Raw genomic sequence first — 24994 nt, 5'->3', positions numbered from 1 at the left:
AGCGAACCCGGCTCTTAACCACTACACCACACTGGCTCTCATAGAAAGTGACATAGAAAGCTAAGAATAGGAACCTAGAAAGCTGGTGTTCATGCACCAGAACTTCATCTTCCTCCACCTTTGCAGAGAATAGATTGGGGTTGGGGAAGTTCCATTGTGCAAGCAGAGGTCCATGCCCAAACTCGACATGATTAATGTTTATTCCTATTCCATTGCCCACCACAGAAATGCATTCTAGACAGCCCACAGATGATGTTCCCCTACACTTTCAGAATGTTTTGTAATTGTTACTAATGTACATACACTTCAGTAAACAGATAAACAAGGCATCTGAAAACAGAAGTTTAGGCTGAGAGATAATATTGGGGCCAGACAGGATGAATTTAGTTATTTGACAGTGAACAATCCAAGAACAACAAATTATGCCTGAGAACAAAATCCATTAGGATTTTGCTGAATGGATTTGTTATACATATTCATCTCTCACCTTACCATGAATCACACCCAAGGCAGCTAACAACAATAAATTGGGTCCGGCAGCTCACTGGCAGTTAGTGCAGCAGTGCTCTCAGGACCAGTGAAATACGGTGCCATCAGGCTGCCCCACTCACCAACCCAGCAGCCGCATTCAAAATATTATTCATGAACACTTTTCCACAGAGACTTTACTCTTACAGGGTAATCCTATGCAGGTCTACTAGTTCAATGGGGACTTACTCTCAAATAAGTGTGCATGAGACTGCAGCCTTAATCACATTGTTGCTTCACTCCAAGTGTCTTTTCCCCTCACAGTTATCTCTGCAGGCAAAGTGGGAAACCTTATTCCTCTCACTTCACCTGCCTTTACATCATGGCTTCTGTGAGGACAAGTTCTGCCTCACTAACTTTTTTGAGTTCTCCGAGTGTGTCAAAAAGCATATGGACAGAGTGAGGGGTGTAAAAAGTAGGGTCTCCTCAAGGATTGATACTGTGACCTGCACTTCTTTAACTTGTTCATCATTAATGATCTGGACTTAGGGGTAAGCATTCTGGTGGCTTTGTTTGGAAATGCCAAATTGTTCACTGTGTTTGAAACAAAAAGGGATTGCAAGGTGCTCCAAAAGGAGCTCTCCCCACTGGGTCAATGGATATTAAAATGACAAATGCAATTCAATGTATAACTGTGAAGTGATGTGCATTGGAGCAAAAAGCCAGATTTCTCTCTCTCTCTCTCTCTCTCTCTCTCTCTCTCTCTCACACACACACACACACACACACACATATACACAAACATGAGTGTGGGGTCTTGACTGATAATGACTGACAAGGTAAGAGAAATTAGAAACATGGTGGATAGCTATATTAAGATGCTTGCCCAGTGCATGGCAGCCATGAAAAAGGCAAATTTCATGCTAGGGATCATTAGGAAAGGGACTGAAAATAAAACTGTAAACATAATAATAAAGCCATTATACAAATTTATGGTGCAACTGCACTTGGAATACTTTGTCCAGTTCAGGGCAACCATAATTATCATGGGGTTCTGACAATTCTCCTATGTGTAATCTCCCTCTCCCATAATAGTCGAACCCAGGAGCAATCCATGAAGCTGCATGATGGAAGTTCAAGGAGAGACAAAAGTACGTCACACAGAGCATGGTTAAACTATGGCATTTGTGCCCACTAGGTATAGTGAAAGATCTCAACGGCTTTAAAACAGGGTTGGACAAATTCAAGAAAGCTATCAAGTTGTGATAGCTGTGTGCATTACCTCCAGGACCAGAAGCAGTACAGGTATACCACTAGATACCTGCTGCTGGGAATCACCAAGCGAGTTGCCAGCCTCCCACAGGCATCGGATAGCCGCCCACTCTTAGAACCGATTGTCCAACTAGACAGGCCTTTGGCCTGATCCAGCAACAGGGCTCTGTTTATTTCATTACTTCAGTAATTGTGAGCAGGGCTGGCCCAAGACACTTTGGCACCTGAGATGGACTCCCAAATGGTCCCCTGCTCCCCACCATGGAGGATGGGATGAGGGAAGATTTATATCGAGAATGGGAAGAGGGGTGGCAGTCGCTTCATCTGGTCTCATGGGGGGGGGGCTGATTGCCCGTCCCAAGCTGAAGGGGTGGCAGCTGCTACAGAAGAGCGAACGTGGCTTGTGAACTGGGAGTGCATACGTGGAACTCAACCGACACAAAGCCTATCAGGAAGGGAGAAAGTGTCGGATGCCGACGAGGGTGCAGAGAGAATAAATGGAGATGAAACGCGACAGGAAGGACGCAGGCGTCCGCAGTCCACCCCCGACCCCCCGCCAGTCTTAAATAAGGCGGCCGCCCGCGGAAAGCAAGACGGAATTGCACCCGAATTACAAAGCAGCCCAGGGATCTTCCTTCCCGCATTTCGCCTCTTTAGCGCAGGAGCCCGAAGCGGCTCGCTCCCCGCCCCGCGCTCGCTTAATCAGAGGCGCGTGACAGCTGCCCCAAAGACTCCAGGGCAAGGGGGAGAGCGCGGGGCGGGCGGGGGGCGCGCAGGCTGCTTCTCGGTCTCCCCTCCCACCTTGTCAGTGACTCGCGCTCGTGCCCTCGTTTTCCCTCTGCAAACCGGATCTGCTTCAACTCGGAAGTGAAAACTGCGGCTCAGGAGCCGCGTGGCGCACGCCTTTTAAAGGAGCCGCCTTGGCGCTTCTTCCCTCACAAGGCGAGAAATGAGAGAGGCAGGGGCGCCCTGAGCCCCGTTTGGAGTTGCGGGCGGCAATCTTGTGCGCGCGAAACTCATTGAAACAAGCAGGACTACTCCCGAGTCAGGGACAGGGAGCATAGAGTTATGCCTCGTGCAAATAATCGCGCGGTCAAACATCACAATCACAAACTTCCCTTTCTTCCTTGGATATTTAGGACTGCAAAGCAAGGGAGCGCACGAGCCCGTTTCCCTGTTTCCTCGGACGTAAAGTCCAGGTAGGAAACACACACCCGAAAAACATTGAAGCTTTACTGAACCTCTGGCGGGGTACACCAACCTTCTCCAACCTGGCGCCCTCCACATCGTGCTTGGTATTACAACTCACAGCCGGCTGGGACTGATGGGAGTTGTAGTCGGAAACATCTGGAGGGTGCCAGCTTGGGAAAGGGTGGCATGGGAAATGCAGATCAGACTCGGTATAAGGAAGCTTGCTGCGTTGTCAAGCAGGTCTTGCCCATTTTCGCGGGGTTTCCTTCCAAATTAGAGAACATCCCAAAGGCATCTCTTAAAGAGCCATGTTCGAACATGGCGGTTTCTGATCGATTTCCACAAGCGCTACTGGACTTTATTTCCCCTGAATCCAAGAATGTTGACCTTTACTCGGAAGTAACTAAGGGGGCTTCCTCCCAAGCAAGCGGCACAGATTTACTGCCTTGATGTTTATCTGGGTAGATAATCAAATATAAAAGGACAGAATTTTCTTCCTTTTAAGAACTGCGTGAGCTTTTTTTCCTTTTCTCTCGTTTTGCCTTGCTGTAGTAGTTATTGTAGTGGGAGGTTAAAATAAAACTTCCCATGTAGAAATTTCATTTGTACACAAGTATTCAAAGGTAGGGTATCCTTGTTTCATAATATGAACATAAACATGGAAGTCTATTATCTCTTTTGCCTGCACCATAAATGCAGATTTCTGCATACATCTTACCCTGGGCTGGGTTTATTCCACACAAGTACAGAAGTGAAACAGAATGTGGTTCCTAAAAATCTCAAGCTTCCTATTTTCATTTTAAAGGAGGTTTCTAGCTATTATGTAGCAAACAAAGCTAGACAATAAATGCCTAAAGAAATCTCAGAAAAGGAGGAGTGGTTGAATCAGATTTTTAACAGGCACAAAGTGGGGGTTTGTGTCCAGTGCAGCTGCGCAGAAGTGAAGTGAATTATGCAATAAAATAAAATGATTTGTGCTGAATTTTTAACTTTACATTAGGCTCAGAGTATTCACAGTTCTGATTCATGTTTCATGGCTGGCTGCTTAATTGTTGCAGAAACAATATATTTTGTCAACACTTAGACCAAAATATTTTGTACCTGAGAAAATGCAATGCTTGGCAGTGTTAGATTGCCACTTACTTCCAATAGGACTAATTCTGAGTAGACTGGTTAGAATTGTGCTGTTACCTACTAATAATAGTAGTTTTTAAAACTATGGTGTGATACAAGTACAGGAAATCTCCCTTTTTCTAGCAGAGATATCAGATAATGCAGCCTAAGATCTTTCAGGACATTAATCACAGGGCGGGGCATATAATAGTCTGCAAAAGCCCTAAATAAAACCATACAGAGAACGAAGCAAAATTGTCACAGGGTATCATTGCAACAACTGCCTTCCATTTTCTCCCTCCCACCACTCTGCTATATATGAATACTTCCTCTTACCCAAACAGCATTGCTGGGACACTCTGTTCCCTGGAATGGTAGGAACAGTTCCTCTCACGCAGGGCCGGCACCCACTCCACTGCAATTGCTGACCAAACACTTTGCCTTGCAGGATCACAGTCCCAGCACAGAAGAAGCTACTCTTGCACATACACAGTTCAAGTACAATCCCCAAGGTCTCAATCACTGTAGTCTCCACATCCCTCCAGGACACTAAACCACCAGCACTCAGGTGCTTACTTTCAGCTCACATCTCCTCACCTGTTCAAGGACTTTGTGCTACAGCTGCTGCCTATTGCTCATTTGTTCTATAGGCTACTCTCCCACAGATACACAATCTTCTCCCACACTCTGTTCCATGCAGGCCAGGAGACAGGCCCATCTTGTCACTAGCAAGGTGTGTGGTGGCTTTTAATGGGTAGGGAACACATGGGTGTAGCCATGATTTTTGTTAGGAGGGGGCAGGACTTCTGTTTTGGGGGGCAGAATCGACATGATTGGTCAATTAAGTATTTCTATTGTTTTACGTGATGGGGGGCAGCTGCTCCCACTTGTCTACGCCCATGGTAGGAGAGGAGATAATTACATTATAATAAAGCATTGGTTCACAGCAAAGGCTGCATTCAATGCTTGTCAAAGGATGAGAGGGACAGGAAGTACTATCTGCTCCTTCCTCTTTAGGCGAGGAGAAATTACATCACACAGAGCCAACTCTACCAACTGTATCTCTATGGTTTGAATATCTGCCTGTCAGCAGTACAGCTCTGGGGCATTACTCCCTTCTCATGCTAACTAGCAATAATATGCATTTGTTAGGTTTAGTTGCTAATCTCCCATACTGTGGCAATCACACAGGGTCCCCGTTTAATGGTCTATTGATCCCTGTGCCACAACTGTGCTCGCTTCCCCACTGCCAACATCCAGTTACTCTCTGGTAAAACACTGAGTCCAGTCAGCTGTTAAAAGTGAACCAAAAAACCCCCCAAATTTATTTTACAAACATTAACAAGTTTATGGTTTCTCAGATAATATTCCTGTCAGTATCTTAACTTTAGTTTCTTTACCAACCTATACCTTCTGGATGATTATCTCAACTGTTTGACTGACTCCTCTTAACAAATTCTCTCACTCTCTCACACCAAACTAGCCCAACCCACAGACTTATCTTCTCTGTCTCTTCTAACTCCAGATTGTCTTCTCAACAGCTCTAACTCTAACTCACTCAAAACCCCCTCTGTACTTAAACCTTATACACAGTTAACTCTGCCCCCTGAGTTCCCATTGGTTAGTCATTTTACAATTAGTTAACCCTTTCACTATGAACCCAGTGTGATGTCACACACATAGGGCAAATGCCACACATACCATGTTCAGGATGCTGCTGGTTGTTCCTCTTTGAGCTGCCAACCTACTTGCTCTTGTATCCTTGCTAGCTTCTTGATAGGCAGACAGCTTATGCATACAACAGGTGATGGGATTCTTCACATAGAACTGGAGCTTGTTCTTCTGCTGTCCATTGGGCAGTTGTCCAAGGCACAGGAGCCCTACTGGTGTGACAAGTTGGGAACCTTATGTGTTTTGTTTCCTGTTTCCTCTTTTAATATTTCCACCCCATACGCTGGCCTGATTTTGCTGCCTGTATTGTATCTTAAGTGGTAAGTGCCAGTATATATTTAGGGATCCCTTTGTCTCCTTTTAGCTAGCCTCAGCGTGGAACTCTAAGGATGGCAGGGTACTTAATGCTATCACGGCTCAGGGCCTGTGAGCACCTTCACTCTTACCTTACTCAGGTTCTGTGTACTGCAAGGGGTCTTGAACCTATGGCCCACCAGATATTTTCTGCCTCTGACACCCATCAGCCCCTGCCAGCATAGCCAATGACCAGGGATTATGAGAACTGTGGTCCAAAAACTTCTGGAGGGCCACAGGTTCAACACCATTGGTGCAATGGTTACCAAGATTGTTAAGATACATGAAGATATCCACCCTTGAGATAAATTCTTCTCTTGCAGAGAAGGTGCATGTTCCTAGCATTCAAAAAGCAACCATAGCCCTGTTTAGTGGAGAGAGAGTGTAGCCCATGCATACCAGCCAATGTTCCTGTGCATGCTGTGCACACATGCTCCACTTCCAACCTTCTTGGGTTCAGTGGGATGGTCTGAAGGGGAATCTTAAGGATATTTGGGAACATTTGCTTACAAACTGCCCTGTGAGAGGCAACACTGAGATTAAGAAGAGACTGACAACCAGTGCTACCTCCCTGGACTGGATGCAAGTAAGAAGGCAGGTAGGTGGGGGCTAACCAAGGACAGAATGATCTTGGTGGGGCAGTGCCCCATTTGTCCTAAAGCAGTGTTTCCCAACCTTGTGCCTCCAGATGTTTTTGGCCTACAACTCCCATCATCCCTAGCTAGCAAGACCAGTGGTCAGGGATGATGGGAGTTGTAGGCCAAAAACATCTGGAGGCACAAGGTTGGGAAACACTGTCCTAAAGGACCAACCTCAACTGGACTTCTGCCTATGTTCATCTATGGGATAATGCATGCGATAATACAGCTTGCCAGGGGAGAAAAGTAGAGATGGTGTGAGGAATTACACATTTCCATGTTCTAGATCATGTACAGCTTCTTTCTCAGAAGCCTTTGCATTTCCCTCATTCTTTACAGTCACCTCTTTAGTCCTGAAGAGCAGAACTTAAAATTAAAACAAACAAACCCACCTGTAGACATCATTGTCCCCTTTTTCAGCAAGATGGTTTTCCTTCAGCAAGGCTTTTCCCTCCTGGCACTCCCTTATTGTCCAGTCTCTCTTCATTAGGCAAGTTGTATCAGCAGCACATCACAGTGCTTAGTCTTCACAAATAGTATCAGCATGAGAATACAGAGGCCAGTCTGCTTTCATCAGGTGGGCTGCATCAGCAGAAGGTCACAATGGCCAGTCTTCAGGCCAGCAACATCATCACTGAGGACACAGTGGCCAGTCTGCCAGGTTCCCCTCAGGTGGGGAGCATCAGCACAAGGTCCTAACAGCCAGTCTCCTTTCTTCAGACAAAACGCTGTGGTCCCTGAAGCAAGCACCCATAGTAATAACATGTGGAAATGTTACTCTCACATTCACACATTGTGGTTGGCAAAAAAAAAGAGGACCAGATGGGCACAGTTTCTTTGTCAATTAAGTGGGTATATACATGAGCATGTGGGCACAGTTTCTTTCTCTTACCGATATGATCAACCACAGTCTATAGAGCACAATAGCTACCAGTTTCTCATATTGAAATGGACAGCTGAGTGTGGATGTAGCAGTTTGAGAGACAGTGTGGTGTAGTGGTTAAGAGCGGTAGTCTTGTAATCTGGTGTCTCCGCTCCTCCACATGCAGCTGCTGGGTGACCTTGGGCTAGTCACACTTCTCTGAAGTCTCTCAGCCTCACTCACCTCACAGAGTGTTTGTTGTGGGGGAGGGAGGGAAAGGAGAATGTTAGCCACTTTGAGACTCCTTAGGGTAGTGATAAAGCGGGATATCAAATCCAAACTCTTCTTTGTAGGACCCTGTGCTCCTCTAGACATTGCTTGACTCCAACTCCCATCATTCCTGACGGCAGGGCTGGAGCTCATGGGAGCTAGAGTCCCAACAACATCTGGACAATCACAGATTCCACCACCCCTGAGATTATAGAAAGCAAAGGGTTGAACAGCACCTGGAGGCAGAGGCAGAAAGCAAGGTATGACACACAAGTACATAGGAGGACTTCATCTAACAGCAAGTGTCCGGATGCTAGATTAAAAGAGAAAGACTTGATGACAGATGGTGGGCAGATGGAGGGGAATCAAGAGGAGAGGTGAAGTTGGGAGCACAGTGTGTGGACAGAACAACAACAACAACAACAACAACAATTTATTATTTATACCCCGCCCATCTGGCTGTGTTTCCCCAGCCACTCTGGATGGCTTCCAACAGAACACTAAAATACAATAACCTATTCAACATTAAAAGCTGCCCTAAACAGGGCTGCCTTCAGATGTCTTCTAAAAGTTTGGTAGTTATTTTTCTCTTTGACATCTGGTGGGAGGGCGTTCCACAGGGCAAGTGCCACTATCGAGAAGGCCCTTTGCCTGGTTCCCTGTAACTTGGCTTCTTGTAGCGAGGGAACCGCCAGAAGGCCCTCGGCACTGGACCTCAGTGTCTGGGCAGAACGATGGAGGTGGAGACGCTCCTTCAGGTATACTGGACCGAGGCCATTTAGGGCTTTAAAGGTCAGCACCAACACTTTGAATTGTGCTCGGAAACGTACTGGGAGCCAGTGTAGGTCTTTCAAGACCGGTGTTATATGGTCTCAGCGGCCGCTCCCAGTCACCAGTCTAGCTGACCGCATTCTGGATTAGTTGTAGTTTCTGGGTCACCTTCAAAGTTAGCCCCACATAGAGCTCATTGCAGTAGTCCAACCGGGAGATAACCAGAGCATGCAGAACTCTGCCGAGACAGTCTGCGGGCAGGTAGGGTCTCAGCCTGCTTATCAGATGGAGCTGGTACACAGCTGCCCTGGACACAGAATTTACTTGCGCCTCCATGGACAGCTGTGTGCCCAGAATGACTCCCAGGCTGCGCACCTGGTTCTTCAGGGGCACAGTTACCCCATTCAGGACCAAGGAGTCCTCCACACCTGCCCACCTCCTGTCCCCCCAAAACAGTACTTCTGTCTTGTCAGGATTCAACCTCAATCTGTTAACCGCCACCATCCTCCAACAGAAGTAGTGATGTTCACCCTGGGCATGGCAGCTCCTTGCTCAGAATCACAGGGCAACTCACAGAAGACCAGCAATGGAAAATAAATGTTCATGAACAACAGTAGCTAGGGAAAGGGGGGAAACCAGAGATGCAGAAAAGCAAGCCAGCAAACTGGAAGAAGGAGAACATTAAAATGTAACATTTTTAAAAATGGCAATAAAAGTAAAAACAGCACCCAAGTAAAAGTAAGGCCTTTGATAGGGGCCTCATTGAGGAAGGAAACACAGCAGGAGGAAATTAAGAGACACTGAAGAGAGGAAATGGGCATCATGCCCTCCCCACACAGAATTATCAGCTGGCAATATCCAAGCAAGGCTGTAATTGTTTTTACAGTCAGGGCCATCTCTACCTGGGGGTGCACGGGGTGCAGGGCACCCGGGTGCTGAATTCTGGGAGGCGCCAGGTGTCCACTCCTGAAGCCACCTAAGCTCTTAACCGTGCCTGGTGGTTGATCGCGGTCAATTGCTGGGTCACTTCCATTCTCTTTTGCGGAAAAGTTGCAGAATCAATGTATTCTGTGGCACCCCCTAGTGGTATCTTTCATTTTCGCATGATCACAAAAACTGAAGATGGAGCTATCGCTGTCGCTTTTTTTTTTTCATGTTAGCGGTTTTTGCTTTTTCCCTCCTTAAAACCTCAACAACTTTGACGTGTCTCCCCAAATTGGGGGCAGTGGGTGGACCTTTGCACCCCAGTGGTGCATTTGCTAAAGATGGCCCTGTTTACAGTGGCCCTACCCTAACCACTTTGGGTATTCCCAGTAAGTGGTATCACCATCAAACGAAGCTCACAGGGTCTACCTAATGTGTTTGCAATTATCATTCATTCATTAATTCATTCTAGTTTCCCTTTAAGTCTCATAGCAGTGTAGGAAATAAAAGTTGTTGAGCTTTTTTTCGAAAATCAAAGTTGTTGAGTTTCTCTTGGGAAATCAAGGGTAAAAATACTCTGTAAATAGGATATTGTGGGGAACAAGCTTCTGCTTGGGAGGGCAGAACCTCAGATAATTGAGTACTTTCAATGCTTTTCAATAATATTTGTAGGTGTGGGGCAGTGCTGATTTATATATCTGAAAAGTATAAATAAATTTATTTTTTTTAAATAGTTTTGGTCAATGCAATACTAAAATGAAAATGACCAATTTTGTTTTAGTTATGCATTAATTAAAACAAAACACTTTTCTTATTGCTAAGACTCAGCCTTTCCTCTCTTGTGCAATGACTTACACACTAGTCCCAAATGCTCTGAATATTTGCCCATTGACCCCAAGATATCTAAGGGCAATTTCAGATGTCGGTTTGACAGTTTGTCTGCTGAATGCCAGTAAAAAGCTAAGAGCTTATCTTTCTCCTGCCTGCTGCATCTCTCACGTGGGTGTATTATAAGCCTGTTGAACTCAAGTGGCCTTACTTCTGAGTAGGCATATATAGGATTGCACTGTAAGGCGGCCCTTCTCTCACTTTCCTGGAAGTAAGTCCCGTTGGACTCAGTAAGACTTACTTCTGAGTAGAAATACTTGAACACGCGTTTGCTTTTTAAAAAAATTGTGCTACACTTGATCTTAGCCAAAAGGTCGAGAAGCTTTTTAAAAAAATTGTGGGTCTGACTTTTGAGTAGACATGTGTGAGACTGCACCCGCGTCAGTAACCCGAGAGCCAACGCCTACGTGCGGCATCTTTCCATCCTACGCAAGCTAATTTTGGGGAACACCCCCCCCCCGGGATTTCCACGGGGCGCCTCTCCCGCCGGCCCTTTCTGCCTGAGGCTGCGCTGAGCCCCGCGGCCCCCGTCGCCCATTCCTTCCTCCGCACACGAGGTGGCGCTTCGAGGCCCCGTCTGGCAGCCGTCGGGCTGGGCTGGGAGGCGACGGAGTCGAAGCGCCGCGCTTGCGCTCAGGAGCAGCGGCGGCGGCGTGGGCGGAGAGGCGGCTTCAGAGGCTAAAGGTCCTCAGAGCGAGTAGCGGCGGTGGCAGCAGCAGCAGCAGGAGCAGCAGCAGCGGCCGCGGGAGCCTTCGCTTTGTCGCCAAGATGCCGGCTGTGTCGAAGGGGGACGGGATGCGCGGGCTGGCCGTCTTCATCTCCGACATCAGGAACTGTAAGCGCGGCAGCCCCGGACGAGGAGGAACTGGGGGGGGGGGGTGTCCCCCGTTGCGCTGGTAGTGGGGAGAGGAAAGGGAGGTCACTTGGGCAGGGGCCGTTAGCTATGGGGAGAAGCGGGGGGTGGGGAGGTATCTGGGGGGCCGGGGCTGCCTCTGTCGGGCGGGGCTCCCGGGGGACTCCCCGGCTCGCCCGAGTCTTGCAGTGACTTGCGGTTCCTTTTCCTAGGAAAGGGCTCCTCGGCTCAGTATTGCGGAAAGCGGGGGGGGGGGGGGAGGGAAGCGGCGTCCCTTCTCCGTAGGGCTGGGGCGGCGTGAACTCGGATTCCTCCAGCAAGGAGGGGCCGTGTTTACAAGGCTTGCGGACGTGTGTGTGTGGAGGGGTGGGGGGAGATGAGGGCATGCCTGTCAGGCAGGGTTGCATTGGGATCCTTTGCAGAAGAGAGTGAAGGGGCTGGTTTGCATGTGATAGCGTGGCTGTTCAGGATGGGGGGGATGGGGGGAGGAATTGTGGGGGGTCAAGATCCTGGATCCCCTTCTCCCTTAAAATGATCTGGTTGGCTGGCTGGCTCGCACGCTTACGGAAATCCCTAGTTGTCGTTTCTGAAATAGCCTTAGAGCTATGGTGGTGCTAATCCTGTATATTTTGATTTGGAAATCTGGGCTGGGCTGAATCAGTCTCGCCGGTCGGCTGCCTTTATAAAAGGTGTAGAGAGCCAGGCTATGTGCCAGTTCACATCCTGAAAAATGGGTCCCAAGGAAAGGTGCAAATGGTTCCTAATTTGGGTGGGGAGAAAGCATGAGAGGCGAAGAAAGAAATGCACTGGGACCAGTAGGATGGAGGTAAACATGAGTATTGGAAGCGGAAAAAGGCAGCTGGTGTAGGAAAGGAAGTATCCCCCCCCCCCTTTCTGGGAAGTCTGTGTATGAACCAGGAAACTTACTCCAGTATTATGAATATGCCTGTTAGTGGTGTCTTGTGTGCAGGAAAGCACAAAGCAGTAGGGCAGGTACAGTAAGAGAAGCTTTGGCTTCTCTAGTTCCAGCTCTTGTCAAAAATGTGGGTTTTAAAAAAGCCGTCTCCCTAAAAATGGCCACCAGCACCACACGCTAGAATCTCTTGCTTTTTAAATCACTTACAATATGTATGTGCTGAAAACGTGTACTGAATAGCTTTCACTGGCCTACTGAAATGTGATCCATTTTAGAATAACCAAATGTAGCTGAGTTGGCCTGCCCCCAAACACATTTGTTGCCTAAATGACTGTTTTAATTCCAAAACAATAACAGTTGGAATGGCACAGGCTGAATTGCATGCATTTAGAAGGCAAGTTAGTTCAATTGGTACAGTTTCTGTGTCTAGATAAGCCTGCAGTCATCTGAGGTTTTTGCAAATTCCCCGCTGCGTCCTAATCTTCTTTTGGCAGTGTGGCCACTGTCTTCAGGAGATACTTAAGAGCAAAGCTGGAGAGGCCTGTCTAAACTGGTGAACTGGCCAGTGTTAATCTTAAGAACAGTTTCAAGAATACTAATGGCCTTGTGTAGGTATGCCAGCACACACTCCACAGATACAGTACAGTATTTCCAACTTTGAGGAGAAAATTCTGAATGTTGCCTGTCAGAGATTACTGATGCTGCACAAATCTGTGTATAAATATTATTGTTACTAGAAAGAAGTTACTTGGCTCCAGGTAAAGATAAAGGTAAAGGGACCCCTGACCATTAGGTCCAGTCGTGACCGACTCTGGGGTTGCAGCGCTCATCTCGCTTTATTGGCCAGGGGAGCCGGCGTATGGCTTCCAGGTCATGTGGCCAGCATGACTAAGCCGCTTCTGGCGAACCAGAGCAGCGCACGGGATCGCCGTTTACCTTCCCGCCCGAGCGGTACCTATTTATCTACTTGCACTTTGACATGCTTTCGAACTGCTAGGTTGGCAGGAGCAGGGATCAAGCAACGGGAGCTCACCCCGTAGCGGGGATTCAAACTGCCAAGCTTCTGATCGGCAGGTCCTAGGCTCTGTGGTTTAATCCACAGTGCCACCCGCATCCAGGTACCTTAGAGTTATCTTTTAGTAACCTGGACAAAAAGGGATGATTTGATTCCTAGGGTGCTTCAAGAGAAGGCAGTTCCTCCATTAACCTAAGGCCAAATCAGGATGTACAACATGAAGTATCTCAAAGCAGTAGTACCTCTAGCACAGGAGTGTCACATAATGATGCCTAGCTATGTACTACTAGTTGATTTATTATTATTAGGGCAGTTCACAAGATTAAAAAGTAAATAAATCCTTGTATTCCACTTACATTAGCTGTTGCTGTAACAGAGTTTGCTACAGCTTCCATTTGACTGTGGGTATTAGGCACACTGAATCAACATACCCATCACCTGCAGAAAATAAGAATACTAATGTTGCTGTGGGAAATCACTGTTCAAAAGTGACCTTTTAGTCACTGAGCATATTGATGTTGGTTATGCTCTAGTGCTAGAGTACAATTGAGAGCTATTGCCCAAATACCCAGTTTGAAGAAGCTTGTCTGCCCAGCCTGATACACAGCTTAGCTGCATTTTCATTTGTCAGTGCAGTTCTTGTTATACCTATTTGGAAGAAATTCCTCTTGACCTGCAGATGTAATTGACATAGTAGGACTTCAGTGAAACTTCCTTGTATATTTTGTGTGTATGTGTTGAGAAAATTGTCTCTTATCCTGCATACTAAGTGGAAATATATTGAGCTATTGGAATAAAATTATCAAAATGCTTATGTTGCCAACATGAATTCTTCATGTATAGTAGTCCCCCCCCCCCTGAGGGGGATTACTTGAAGAAATGTTTCATAACATAAAGCTCATCTTCTGGGATCCATGTCCTGTGTTCTGTATTTTGACAGGCAGAGGGGAAGAGGCAGTGTTGAGTCAGACCACTGGATCGGCATTAAATTTTGACTTTATGCAGATCTGATGGTCTGACTCACCACTGCCTGTCAAATTGCAGCAGCAGGACATGAATCCAATATGATTAGCTCAACTGTAAGATTCCTTCATGCCCCCAAACATATAAAAATAAAAGCTTAGAGGTTTATAGTAACCCAATCCTTTAAGCAGAACATTTAAAATGCACATTTCAGATACTTAATGCCTGGGGAGGGAAAGTGTCAAATTGGTTGTGTCTCCCATCTTCTGTATTGATTTAAAATATCCTTTAGCTCACAACAAAAATCACACCTATGTGATGGGAAGCAGTAAAAATAATAACCTGCAGTGATTGTAAACTGGGAGAGGACAAATTTTTGTGGGCTTTTATTTTTAAATACAGTGGTACCTCGGGTTAAGAACTTAATTTGTTCTTGAGGTCTGTTCTTAACCTGAAACTGTTCTTAACCTGAAGCACCACTTTAGCTAATGGGGCCTCCCGCTGCCGCCATGCTGCCGCGGCACGATTTCTGTTCTCATCCTGAAGCAAAGTTCTTAACCCAAGGTACTATTTCTGGGATAGCGGAGTCTGTAACCTGAAGCGTCTGTAACCCGAACATCTGAACATACTGTATTTTTCGCTCTATAGGGTGCACCAGACCATAGGGCGCACCTAGTTTTTCTTGGGGGGGGGGGAAATAAAGAAAAAAAATATATTTCCCCCCCCTGAGCCCCAAAGAGCAAAGAAGGATGGATCCCGCTCGCTGTCTTGGCTTCGTTTTTAGCCACGGGGCTGGTGCGGGGGAAGCCCGAGCTTCCCCCGACCCCAGCCCCCAGAATGGTCTGGGACCGGTGGCGAGGTTGCGCGCAACCTTGCCTTCGCTCCCGGAGCTTGCTTCTATCCGCAAGCCTGCTGAGCCCGGCGGAACTCCCGCCGGGCTCCGCAGGCTTGCGGGTAGCTGCCCAAAACCCGGGGTGTGCGGCGCCGCGTTCCCCAGGCTTCGGGCTGCAAGCACCTATACCTTTCACCTACTGAACCTGGTTCTTCATTTCTGTTCCTGCTAGTCAACTTCAATAGCTATATTGTAATCCACTCATTCCTGAAGTTCCTGAGGCCCTGCTCCAAGCATCCCTTCTAAATGGAACTGCCCTGGTTTTATATCTGCCTCCCCAGAGGGATTCACCTGGTGCTATCTTGATGGTCTTCTCAATGCTAGGTCAAGGCCTCTTTATCCACAGAGTCTTTTCCTCTGGAAAGGATACTTGTAATTGATGTGCAGCATGTTCCAAGCTCTTGCTTCATGCCTTTGTGGAATATATAACCAACATACTAAGTCAAGAATCTCTATTAAATCTAGATGTTATTCATGATATTAAAAATGTGTAATATTCTGAGGCTTGCGATTAATGCTGCAGTCCAATGTGGTGATGGGCATAATATAAAAGAGGGGGGAAATGTGTGTCTTAAACAGAAAACGGCTTTTTCTTGTGTTGCTTTGACTTTCAGTTCAGCTAATTTCAGCAACACGGATGGGTTTTGCAAGTGGAAAACAAACCACTCCATGTACTCAGTGATGTGTTTATATAATCAAGGATTTGGTGGCTGACGTCCTGAAATGATATCCCCTGTTGATCAAGACACACAATTAATTCCACATTGTTCCATACACACTTCTTTGTCACTGTGGGCACCTTCTGCACACCATAATTAAGCACTTCCAGCTGACTGCAGAGAAGGCTGGCAATGCTTGTTTGTACCATCTGAGGCTCTGCTGTGTCTGTGGCGAATTCTGAATTATCTTCCTGCCTTTTTACCTGGCATACCAGGGTAACTATTGCTTATAGACATCTATCATAGGGCACAAGTGATGGTTAGAGGAGGAGCTGAAGGCAGCTTTATAGCTTATGGATACTATAGGAAGCACCAGTGTTTCCAGCTTTGGGTGTTATAAATTATTGGGAACTAATCATTTTACACCTGTCTTGGGCCTCTGATTATCCCTAAAAGGGTAGGTAAAGTAACCTTGTTGTTAAAACTTGATGGCATTACCTTGCCTTTCTGTTAATGGTGCTCGTACAGAGTGGGGCAGCAGTTGTTCTCAGTAGGAAGTCTGGGAATATTCCAAAGAAACCTTGTTCAGAACCCAGCTTTTTCTCTAAACACTGTAGTACCTGAAGTTGCAGCACTCACTAGGCACCACTGCTTAGGATGTCCTCCCTTAGAGAGTTCTCTGTAAGGCTCCCATGATGCATTGGCAGGTCCAATCCAGCTTTTGTGAGTAATTGGTGAAAATTGATAAAGGATTAGAATAATATGCACTGATCTCCCACTCCCTACAAGAACTCTAGTAGGTACATTCTGGGCCAGTTGACTTTTTCCAGGTTGGCCTTAAGTAGCCCTACACAGATTGCATCTTGGTAATCTGCACCAAAGGGCACAGAAGTCTGGGCCTAGGTCCAACCTCTCCAAATCAGAACACAGTTGGCAAATCAGCTGAAGTTGTAAAATGTATGTTTGACACTCTGATTTCTGTCTGTTCCTGCTTTGCCCACAGTGTTTCTGAATGTTGAGTATGGGGAGAGAAAGCTCTATGGTTTTATCTGCCTGTCAAGTGAAAGAGGCATGCCTCTGCAAAACCTGTTTGTTGAAGCGCTCTACCCTTGTGGTCCATGCAAATAAGAGAGTAGCACAGGAATAACTTCGCTGATGTGCTGTTGGTTAAAGTGCATCTTCCTCAAAGTTGCCTCCATCTGAGGAAGAGAGGGGAACTAGCCCCATTGTCTATTGTGTGTGTGTGTGTGTGTGTGTGTGTGGAGAGAGAGTCTCTTCCTTTAAATTCCTGGGAGTTTACCTTAGACCTCACCTGGAAAAACAATATAACTCAGGTGGTTAGGAAGGCCCAACAGAGACTCCATTTTCTCAGGGTCTTGCGAAAGAACAATGTTAAACAACAATTGATGACCTCCTTCTACTGGTCCACAATAGAAAGTGTCCTCTCATATTGTATCACAGTGTGGTACGTTGGCTTGACAGCCACGGACAGAAAGTCTTTACAGAGGGTGGTGAACACAGCACTTGATATCATGGGCTGTTCCCTGAACCCACTAGATGACATCGCAAGGGATCGTTGCCTTAGGAGAGCGAGAAAAATTCTCAGGGACGATTCACACCCCGGCCAGTACCTCTTTAATCTTCTACCCTCGCACAGGAGATAAAGAAGTATAATCAGTCATACCAACAGGCTAAAAAACAGTTTCTATCCATGGGCTCTTAGGCTGCTGAATGGAAAATAATATAGTGCAACTGACTTTTGGGGTTGGTGTGTTGTGTGACAAGCACACAGAGTGCAATGAGACTGAGTGTTTGTGTGGGGAGGAGGGAGGCTCGGTTAATTTCATTGTACACAGGTTGTACGTTGACAGTAAAGGTATTATTATTATTATCTGTAGAAAACTCAAATCAAATAGCCCCCTTCCATAATTTGTATGTACGTATACTTGGGCTCTCTGTGCATACTTCTCTTCTTCTTTTCTATACCTTGTTTGATACTTGCAGTGGCTCAACTTGGAAATGGCCATGGCTGGAGATAGAAATCAGATGAACCCCTTGCAAACTCTTCAAGGCATAGTGGTGTAAAATTCCAAGTGGAGCCATCATCAGTACTGATGTCATTAAAACAAAACACGTGGTCCAATCCAAGGCCCTGTATTTCTGTATGTTGTGTGGGACAATAATGCAGTGAATATGACTTACTCCTCTCAGGTAGCCATGTCAAGTTTGTACAATTCCTTACTGCAAGCTTTGGTAAATTGCCTTCTTGAGCAATGCCTTCTTGAGCATTAGCAGCTTTCTTGCAGGAGAAGGAGCTCCCCAAAGTGCTGATTGGTTATGCTAAAGCAGGCATGGCCAAACTTGCCCCTCCAGATGTTTTGGGACTACAATTCCCATCATCCCTGACCACTGGTTCTGTTAGGGATGATGGGAGTTGTAGTCCCAAAACATCTGGAGGGACAAGTTTGGCCATGCCTGCGCTAAAGCAAACAAGGCCTGCCAGAACATAAGTATTGTTCAGTGTCACTATGTTAAAAATTAAATTAAAAAGATGGTGGTAGGGTGATGGTGGCAAGCAACATTCTTAGTTGTCCAGCAAATTGTTGGAAAACACAAAAGGCAGAAACGCTATCCCTCGATGAAAGATGTGGCTGCTGGGAGTCGGGAGGGTGGTATAAGATTAGTACAAAATAGTTTTTCAGTTTTCCTCTTCCATCTTGATTTAAAGGTATACATGGCAAAAGATGAAAGGAGGGAGGGCCTTTTCCTTACTCCTAAGGAGGTACTTCAATGCACATCTCTTTATAGATTTTTTTTTTGGGGGGGGGGAGGGAGCAATGTAAAGCCTATCACTTTAAATCTGCTTCTGAGGAATTGGGATACTTTGATTGGGTGTAGTCTGTCCAAATAGGCCTCCTCTTGATTTCAATGGAATGTAGGTGATCTTTCTATTCCCACTTTCCTGAAAGTAAGTACCATTGAACTCTGTATAGTGTTGTGCTGTCAAATGCTTTAATTTTGCTGGTTTGCTTCTCAAATTGTATGTTGCTGCTATCTTCATTGCAGTTGTTTGTTTGTTTTGTGTGTGTGGTGTTTTTTTTAAATATGAAATTTCTAAGTTGCCTCAAGTTTTGGAGGAGTGAGGTATAAATGGAATCCTGCAATTAGGGGATCCAGTGATGTGTTAACAGAGTTCTGCAATGGGGTATTCTGCCCTATCTTTGTACTGCATTTAGTTGTGTCTCCTTGAAAAGCAGCTCCTGAGATTATGGGACAAGGGAGAACTGGCAGAAATGGAGGGGTGGCTTTTGGTCAAGCAAGAAACTCTCTGGATCCCAGACGTAATGTATTCAAGTTGAAAAGCAACACGAATAACTCTTCCTCTCTTTTTACAGTAAAAAGGGTGTTATAAGTCATTGGCTTCTATTGAAAATGGTCATTATCTAGCAATGTGAAGGCTTGATTCCCCTGCCCTTTTGCAGTTGATTGTATTTGCACTACTGAGTTGCCAAATCCTTATGGAGGGAAATGTATGTGGTTGTAGACTGTCAAGTATTTTGTTCTATATCAGCTACTTTGCTTATTTCTGATCTTGCATCTACATCCTTATTAAATAGGCCACCTTAGAAATGGTAATTAAATCAAACTGTGTGTGTACGTACAACTGAAAGATTTTTACTTGACTGTCAACTGTGTGATATGTTTAAGTAAATGTGTTTTGTCAAGTAGTATTACCATAAACATGGATGTTACTCCAGAAAGGTATCTTCCTTTCCTCTCCTCTACTCCCAAATTATATTCTCTTTGAGGCAGCCAAAGCAACAACAGTCAATGATTGGTTTCAGTGTTTTTCTCCCTGCCTTGCTCCATTAAAAGGCATTTTGGATATATGGAAAACATAGATTATACACCAGTTTATCATTATTGAGCAATCAGGACTCACAGACAGCTGGTTTGGAAGACGACTGGCTCTGGGGTGGCTCAGGACTTCATGGCTGCCATGATGACCATGAGGCTGTCCCAACAAGTCACTGGCCCAACGCATGTGGCAGGCCACATACAGGACTTTGTATCCTTAACTGGATAGGAAGAGGATAATATGAAAATGGGGGATATTGACACTCATCCCTTGTCATGGTTGGATCAGGTCCTGTTGAGATTTTGGCTTTCAGCACCTTTCTGCCTCTACAGAGGCAGGAGACCTATTAGGATAGTCCACTCTCAGGGTGATAGAGCCAATGGGTTTCCAGACAGCTTTGGGGGATTTTCCAGCTGATCTGACTGGTGTTCCTGTTGAAGCTCTGGCTGACCTCTGGAACATGGGAATAGCTGTTGACACAATGTTCCTGAGCTCCCTCTTCCATTTTGTGGAGCCTACTTGGCTCCCTGGTATATTCCAGAGCTTAGGGTGAGGAAACAAGCTGGGAGGTGGTTCAAACGTGAGTGGAAGAAAACGCTGTTCAAATGCAATCAAACATTACTGAGGGCTCATCACTGAGCCTTCTAGTGGCAGTGGAAGCAGCAAAGAAGGCATACTTTGCTTCCTTCATTGCATCCTCATTGTGCCATGTGGTGCAGCTTTTCTGGGTAGTGTGGGGCCTCTTACAGTCTGGCCTGAAGGAGGTGGCAGAACTGATGGTATCTCACTGTGAGTTGTTTGCAAAGTGTTTTGAGAATAAAATTGCTTGCATCCACAGGATCTTGATTCCATTATTACAGCAAATTAACCTCAAGGGGTGTTTAGAGCACTATCTAGTCCTGTTGCGTTGGATGAGTTTTAGTTGGTAAGGCTTGAAGATGTGAACAAGGTGCTTGGATCTGTCTGGATGACAACTTGCATTCTGGATCCTTGCCCCTCTTGGCTTATAAAAACTACCAGAGAAGGGACAGCTGGTTGGGTCAGGGAGGTGATTAATGCCTCCCTGCAAGAAAGGGTAGTTCTTGGCTGCTTGAAGGAGGCCGTAGTAAAACCACTCCTCAAGAAATCCTCAAGAAATCCTCCTGGATCCAGAAAATCTAAGGAATTACTGGTCAATGGCCAATTTCCTCTTTTGGAGCAAGGTTCTTGAGTGCGTGGACCAGATCCAGACGCTCTTGGAGGAACCTGATTTTGTAGGTCTGTTTCAGTTGGGGTTTAGGCCGAGTTTTGGCACAGAAACTGTTTTTGTAGCCCTTGTATGATGATGTGCCCCTGTCCAGTCCTCTTGACCTCTCAGCTGCTTTCAGTACCATCAACCATGGTATCCTTATGGAGCACCAAATCCTTTATGGTGATTCTGGTCCTGCTTGTATGGTTGTTTCCGCAGGGTGATGCTTGGAGAGTGCTCTTCTGCCCCCATGGAGTCTTCAGTGTGGGGTTCCTCAGGATTTGATTTTATCCTCTATGCTGTTCAACAGTACATAAAGCTGCTGAGTGGGATTATCTGTAATTTTGGAGTACATTGTCAGCAATTTACTGATGACACACAGCTCTACTTCTCCTTTATATCTGCTGGTGTGGCAGTGAATGTGCTGGACCGCTGTCTTGCCTTGGTAATGGACTGAATGAGAGCTAACCAACTGAAATTCAATATAGATAAGATTGAGGTGCTGTTAGTGGGTGATTCCCTGCTTGAGGTTCAGGTGGCCTCAGTGGTGCAGAGTGCCTTCCATCAGCTTTGGCTTGTGGCCCAGCTGCGTCCCTCTCTGGATAGGGACAGCCTAACTTCTGTTGTCAAACAGCTCAGGACCACAATACCTCAAGAGCTGCCTCACCCCATATGAACCAACCTGGAACCTGTGATCATCATTTGAGACCCTTCTTCATTTGTCTCTTTGTGAGAGGTCTGGAGGGTGACAACATACCAAGAATGGGCCTTTTCTGTGGTGGCTCCCTGTTTGTGGAATTCTCTCCCCAGGGAGGCTCACCTTAGGTGCTAGGTGAAAATGTTTCTCTATAACTAGGCCTTTTGACTAATGAACTTTCTATGCCCTTTTAAATGGGAGGTTGGATATTGGTTTGTTTTTGTTTTACTATGTATTTTGTGTTCTCTTTTTGTATTTTTATGTTATGAACCGCCCTGTGCTGTCTGGATGAAGGGTGGTTTACAAATTTAATAAAGAATGATATAAATGAAAATAGTGTGTTTTGTAAGAAACCTATGGTGTGTAAGAAAAATAGCTATAGTGACATGATGGAAGGACAAAACACTTCATACAAGTAAGCAATGCCTTAAAATATGGTAAAAAGGATAAATGGTACTTGGTAAGAATAGAGAATACACATAATATCATAAACTTGTACAGAACCGGGTTTTCTTTATCCAGCATTGGAGAGCAGAGCGCTTTGTAGGAGTGATGCAACCATACTATTCGGTAGAGTTTGGGAACATTTTAACTAAATACCCTCCGCTAGTGAGCTAATTCTAGCTCTAAATGCATCATGGTTTTTCTTTGATCTTGTTTGATCGGATGCTACCCTTGACCTGGTACGAAGGGCAGCAAAACTAAATATTTATACTGGGGGAGCCATTTAGTCAGCATTCTCTTCTTGTTAGGTTGATCTCCTGAAGTGGATTGACTTAGCTTTTTTTTAACCCCCTTGCTAGACTTGGCCTGAACTCTGGCAGTTTTGTTGTTGCCTCTCAGTTCTGGATGGGGAGTCACTAAACAGTTTTGCAGTGTTTTATAACTAGCACAAACTGCAACTTTTTGTGGCTTTTGCCATGTTATAACTGGTTTGTTATATTTATATTCTTCATTTCTGCTATTTAATTTTCATTTAGAGGAAAACACTAAAGTGCCATTCAGCATATTAAAACAATACAACATTTTATTTATATTAAATACTTATAGACCACAAGTGGCTGGGGAAACACAACCAGATGGCCAGAGAATAATAATAATAATAATAATAATGGCATTACTAGGTAACATAGCAATAAAATATTGCAAATAAAAGCACCCCCCACCCAAAGAGGAATAAGATACTGTTAATCTGTCTGGGAAACCCTGTTACAAATAGGAGTTTTTGGCAACCTCTCTTGGGCAACCGACCCTGCTCTTATCTCCTGAATAAACCTCTGAGCATTTAGGAATTTTCTGGATTCCAAAAGTCTCCAGCAGTAAGCCAACCAAATAGTCATCCCACCCCACCTGGCATCCCTGCAGAGTTTTCTTCTCAAACCTCCCTAGGAAGTGGTCTGATCATGACAATTGTTTTACACAACCCCACTGTATTCAGACCACACCCCTCATCCTCTGAGGCAAAGACCAAATCCCTGTTACGTCCTGCTCTGTGTGTTGGGCCAGTGACCAGCTGAGACAGCCCTGTGGAGTGGTGGCTGGGTGGGCAAAGCTAACTCATATCAACTCTGCCCAGTTTACCCACTCAGATCTCAGTAATGCATGCCAGGCCAGTTCCCTCATCCCCAAGTCGTGGATGAGTGAGATCTTAATATGGACCAACCTGGAATTCAGTAACAGAAACACCAGTGTAGGGGAGCACAGTGGAATCTGCTCTTAGGAAAGGGGCTGGAGAAGGGAACAAGGCACAAACCATTGAAATTCGGCCTTCCGCAATGACCCACCCTATACCGTTGCCATATTTCCCTCTGCTTGATATCACTGAAATAGGGACCCCCCCCCCCGTTGCCCAAATGTAGCCTCCCTATCATGCATTCTATCAGACTCACCACTAGAATGATGAATAAACAGCAAGAACACCGGGCATTGGTACTGTCAGGAAACACTGGAGTTTTCATATGCCAACAGACACACCACTCTAAGCAAGTGACATTGATGGGAACTGTGCGTGTGTGTTGTGGTGTTTGTGGACAATCTGGAAAGGTGGGCTTGCATATGACACTGATTTTTCACTTGTGTTCTGGGCCACTATGTGACCCAGAACAGTACCAGCGGCCAGCTCTGTGAACAGCTTCCCAGGGGCCTGTGGTCTTAAAAATAGCTTTCCCCCTCCAAGGCTTGGTTGAACATATCATTTGAAGTTAATTGTGCAAAAAAGAGAACCCTCCAAGGGCAAGTGCATTTTTTGAAAAAGGAGAGAGGGAAGTAGAGCTCCACTGTAAACCTGGTAGCTTTATTTTTTAAATATTTTTTTTGTCCTGCAGGCTTGCTGATTTAGGCTTGAACACTGAATTTTGGCTGAACTGAGCTGTCATGAATTTCTCCACACTTATTAGCTTGTTGTTAAAAAGGGATTGGCCATCTGTAACAAAAACAAGAGGAAGCTCTGTGGTGCAGTAATCTGCAGGGAGCACATCACAAAGATAATCCTCTGCTGCTGAGAACAAATAAGGCAAAATAAACCACAAAGGCGTGAGGGAATGACTTGTCGATCAGACTTCGGAGAATGTTATTTCTAAAATTAACGAAGTAGGCTTGAATAAATAAGAAAGTTGGGGTTATCACTTGTGTACTGCGTGAATTGGAATGGGAGGAAGTGCTGTGTTTAATAGCTGCAAGAGCCAGACTTGGTTGGAAGGACCTGTTCCCCCCCCCCCCTGTTTTGTGTTTCTTTGTGTGTGCATGCAGGGACTGGTTTGTGCTATGAAGAATTGCCAAAAGGACTTTAAAGTGGGTGGAAAGAAACCTTCTCGCAAAACCTTTCCCATGAAGGTGATTCTCAGGGACGGGATGCAACTGTTTGGCCCCTCATCCCTGCTTCACCATTCCCTCTTCTGCCAATATTTAGACTTGTGAGTGATATTTCTTAGGTAGCCATAAGAGAGGACCCTAAGGTTTGTGGATGTGCCAAATATATTTCCCATATTTTCTCAAATATATTCACCCCCCATATATTATGGAAAAACCTAAGGTAGGCAGGCTCTATGCTTCAGGATCCACTGATTTTATATTTATTTTATATTTTTATTTTACTTAAGATCCTCTAATTTGAGCCCCTACAAAAGACATACCTGTAGAGCTAAAGGTTTTGGGCCTTAGAATTTGTTTTGAATACCAGAATGGAAGGGAGCTCACAGTCTTTACACACAAAAATCTTCTCTCTTTCCTTTCTCCTTCTACCTCCCAGTTGTTTACCAACGTTCCTCAGATCACCTAGAGATCTACTTCTGCCCACTCCTGATTGATTCTTGCTGATTTGGATGACTTAGAAATTAATAGTGAACATGATACCTTCAAGTGATGAATTTCACTCTGAACACACAAAGCCAGAGGTGCTCTGGCTTTATTTGCATCTTCAGATATTTTAAAAGTTGGAACTGCATTTTGAGGAATTTGCTGTGGCTTATAAGGACTTGAGTGTTTTGACACC

At 45.5% G+C, this 24994-nt stretch overlaps 2 protein-coding genes across 17 annotated transcripts in view; one reads left to right on the top strand and one right to left on the bottom strand.

Annotated features, from left to right (window-relative positions):
* CHID1 (chitinase domain containing 1) overlaps positions 1–7277 on the bottom strand; it is a 127120-nt gene extending 119843 nt beyond the window's left edge. For 4 of the 11 annotated variants that reach the window (XR_014568508.1, XR_014568509.1, XM_083757180.1 and 1 more), the window contains exons 1-2: positions 7100–7276; positions 5746–5927 (exon numbers count right to left, since the gene is read on the bottom strand). Coding sequence is in view for 4 of the 11 variants with exons in the window: in XM_083757180.1 (XP_083613306.1) it covers positions 5746–5927; positions 7100–7112 (195 nt within the window). In the remaining 7 variants the exon portion in view is untranslated. Of the gene's footprint in view, positions 1–1750; positions 2604–3001; positions 3143–5745; positions 5928–7099 lie in introns of those variants that run through there. The other 7 variants (XR_014568510.1, XM_083757181.1, XM_083757179.1 and 4 more) reach the window with 7 other exon arrangements.
* Positions 7278–10971: 3694 nt separating this feature from the next.
* The window catches only part of AP2A2 (adaptor related protein complex 2 subunit alpha 2), a 61701-nt gene continuing 47678 nt past the window's right edge, over positions 10972–24994 (top strand). For 2 of the 6 annotated variants that reach the window (XM_083756148.1, XM_083756147.1), the window contains exon 1: positions 11060–11257. In XM_083756148.1, coding sequence (XP_083612274.1) covers positions 11191–11257 — 67 coding nt within the window. In that variant the 5' untranslated portion in view covers positions 11060–11190. Of the gene's footprint in view, positions 11258–24994 lie in introns of all 6 variants that reach the window. The other 4 variants (XM_083756146.1, XM_083756144.1, XM_083756145.1 and 1 more) reach the window with 4 other exon arrangements.

Source organism: Podarcis gaigeae (assembly GCF_964106915.1).
Source record: "Podarcis gaigeae genome assembly, chromosome: 1".
Lineage (NCBI taxonomy): Eukaryota > Metazoa > Chordata > Lepidosauria > Squamata > Lacertidae > Podarcis > Podarcis gaigeae.
Note: the sequence above shows the minus strand (reverse complement) of the source record. Positions and strands in the feature narration are given on the sequence as shown.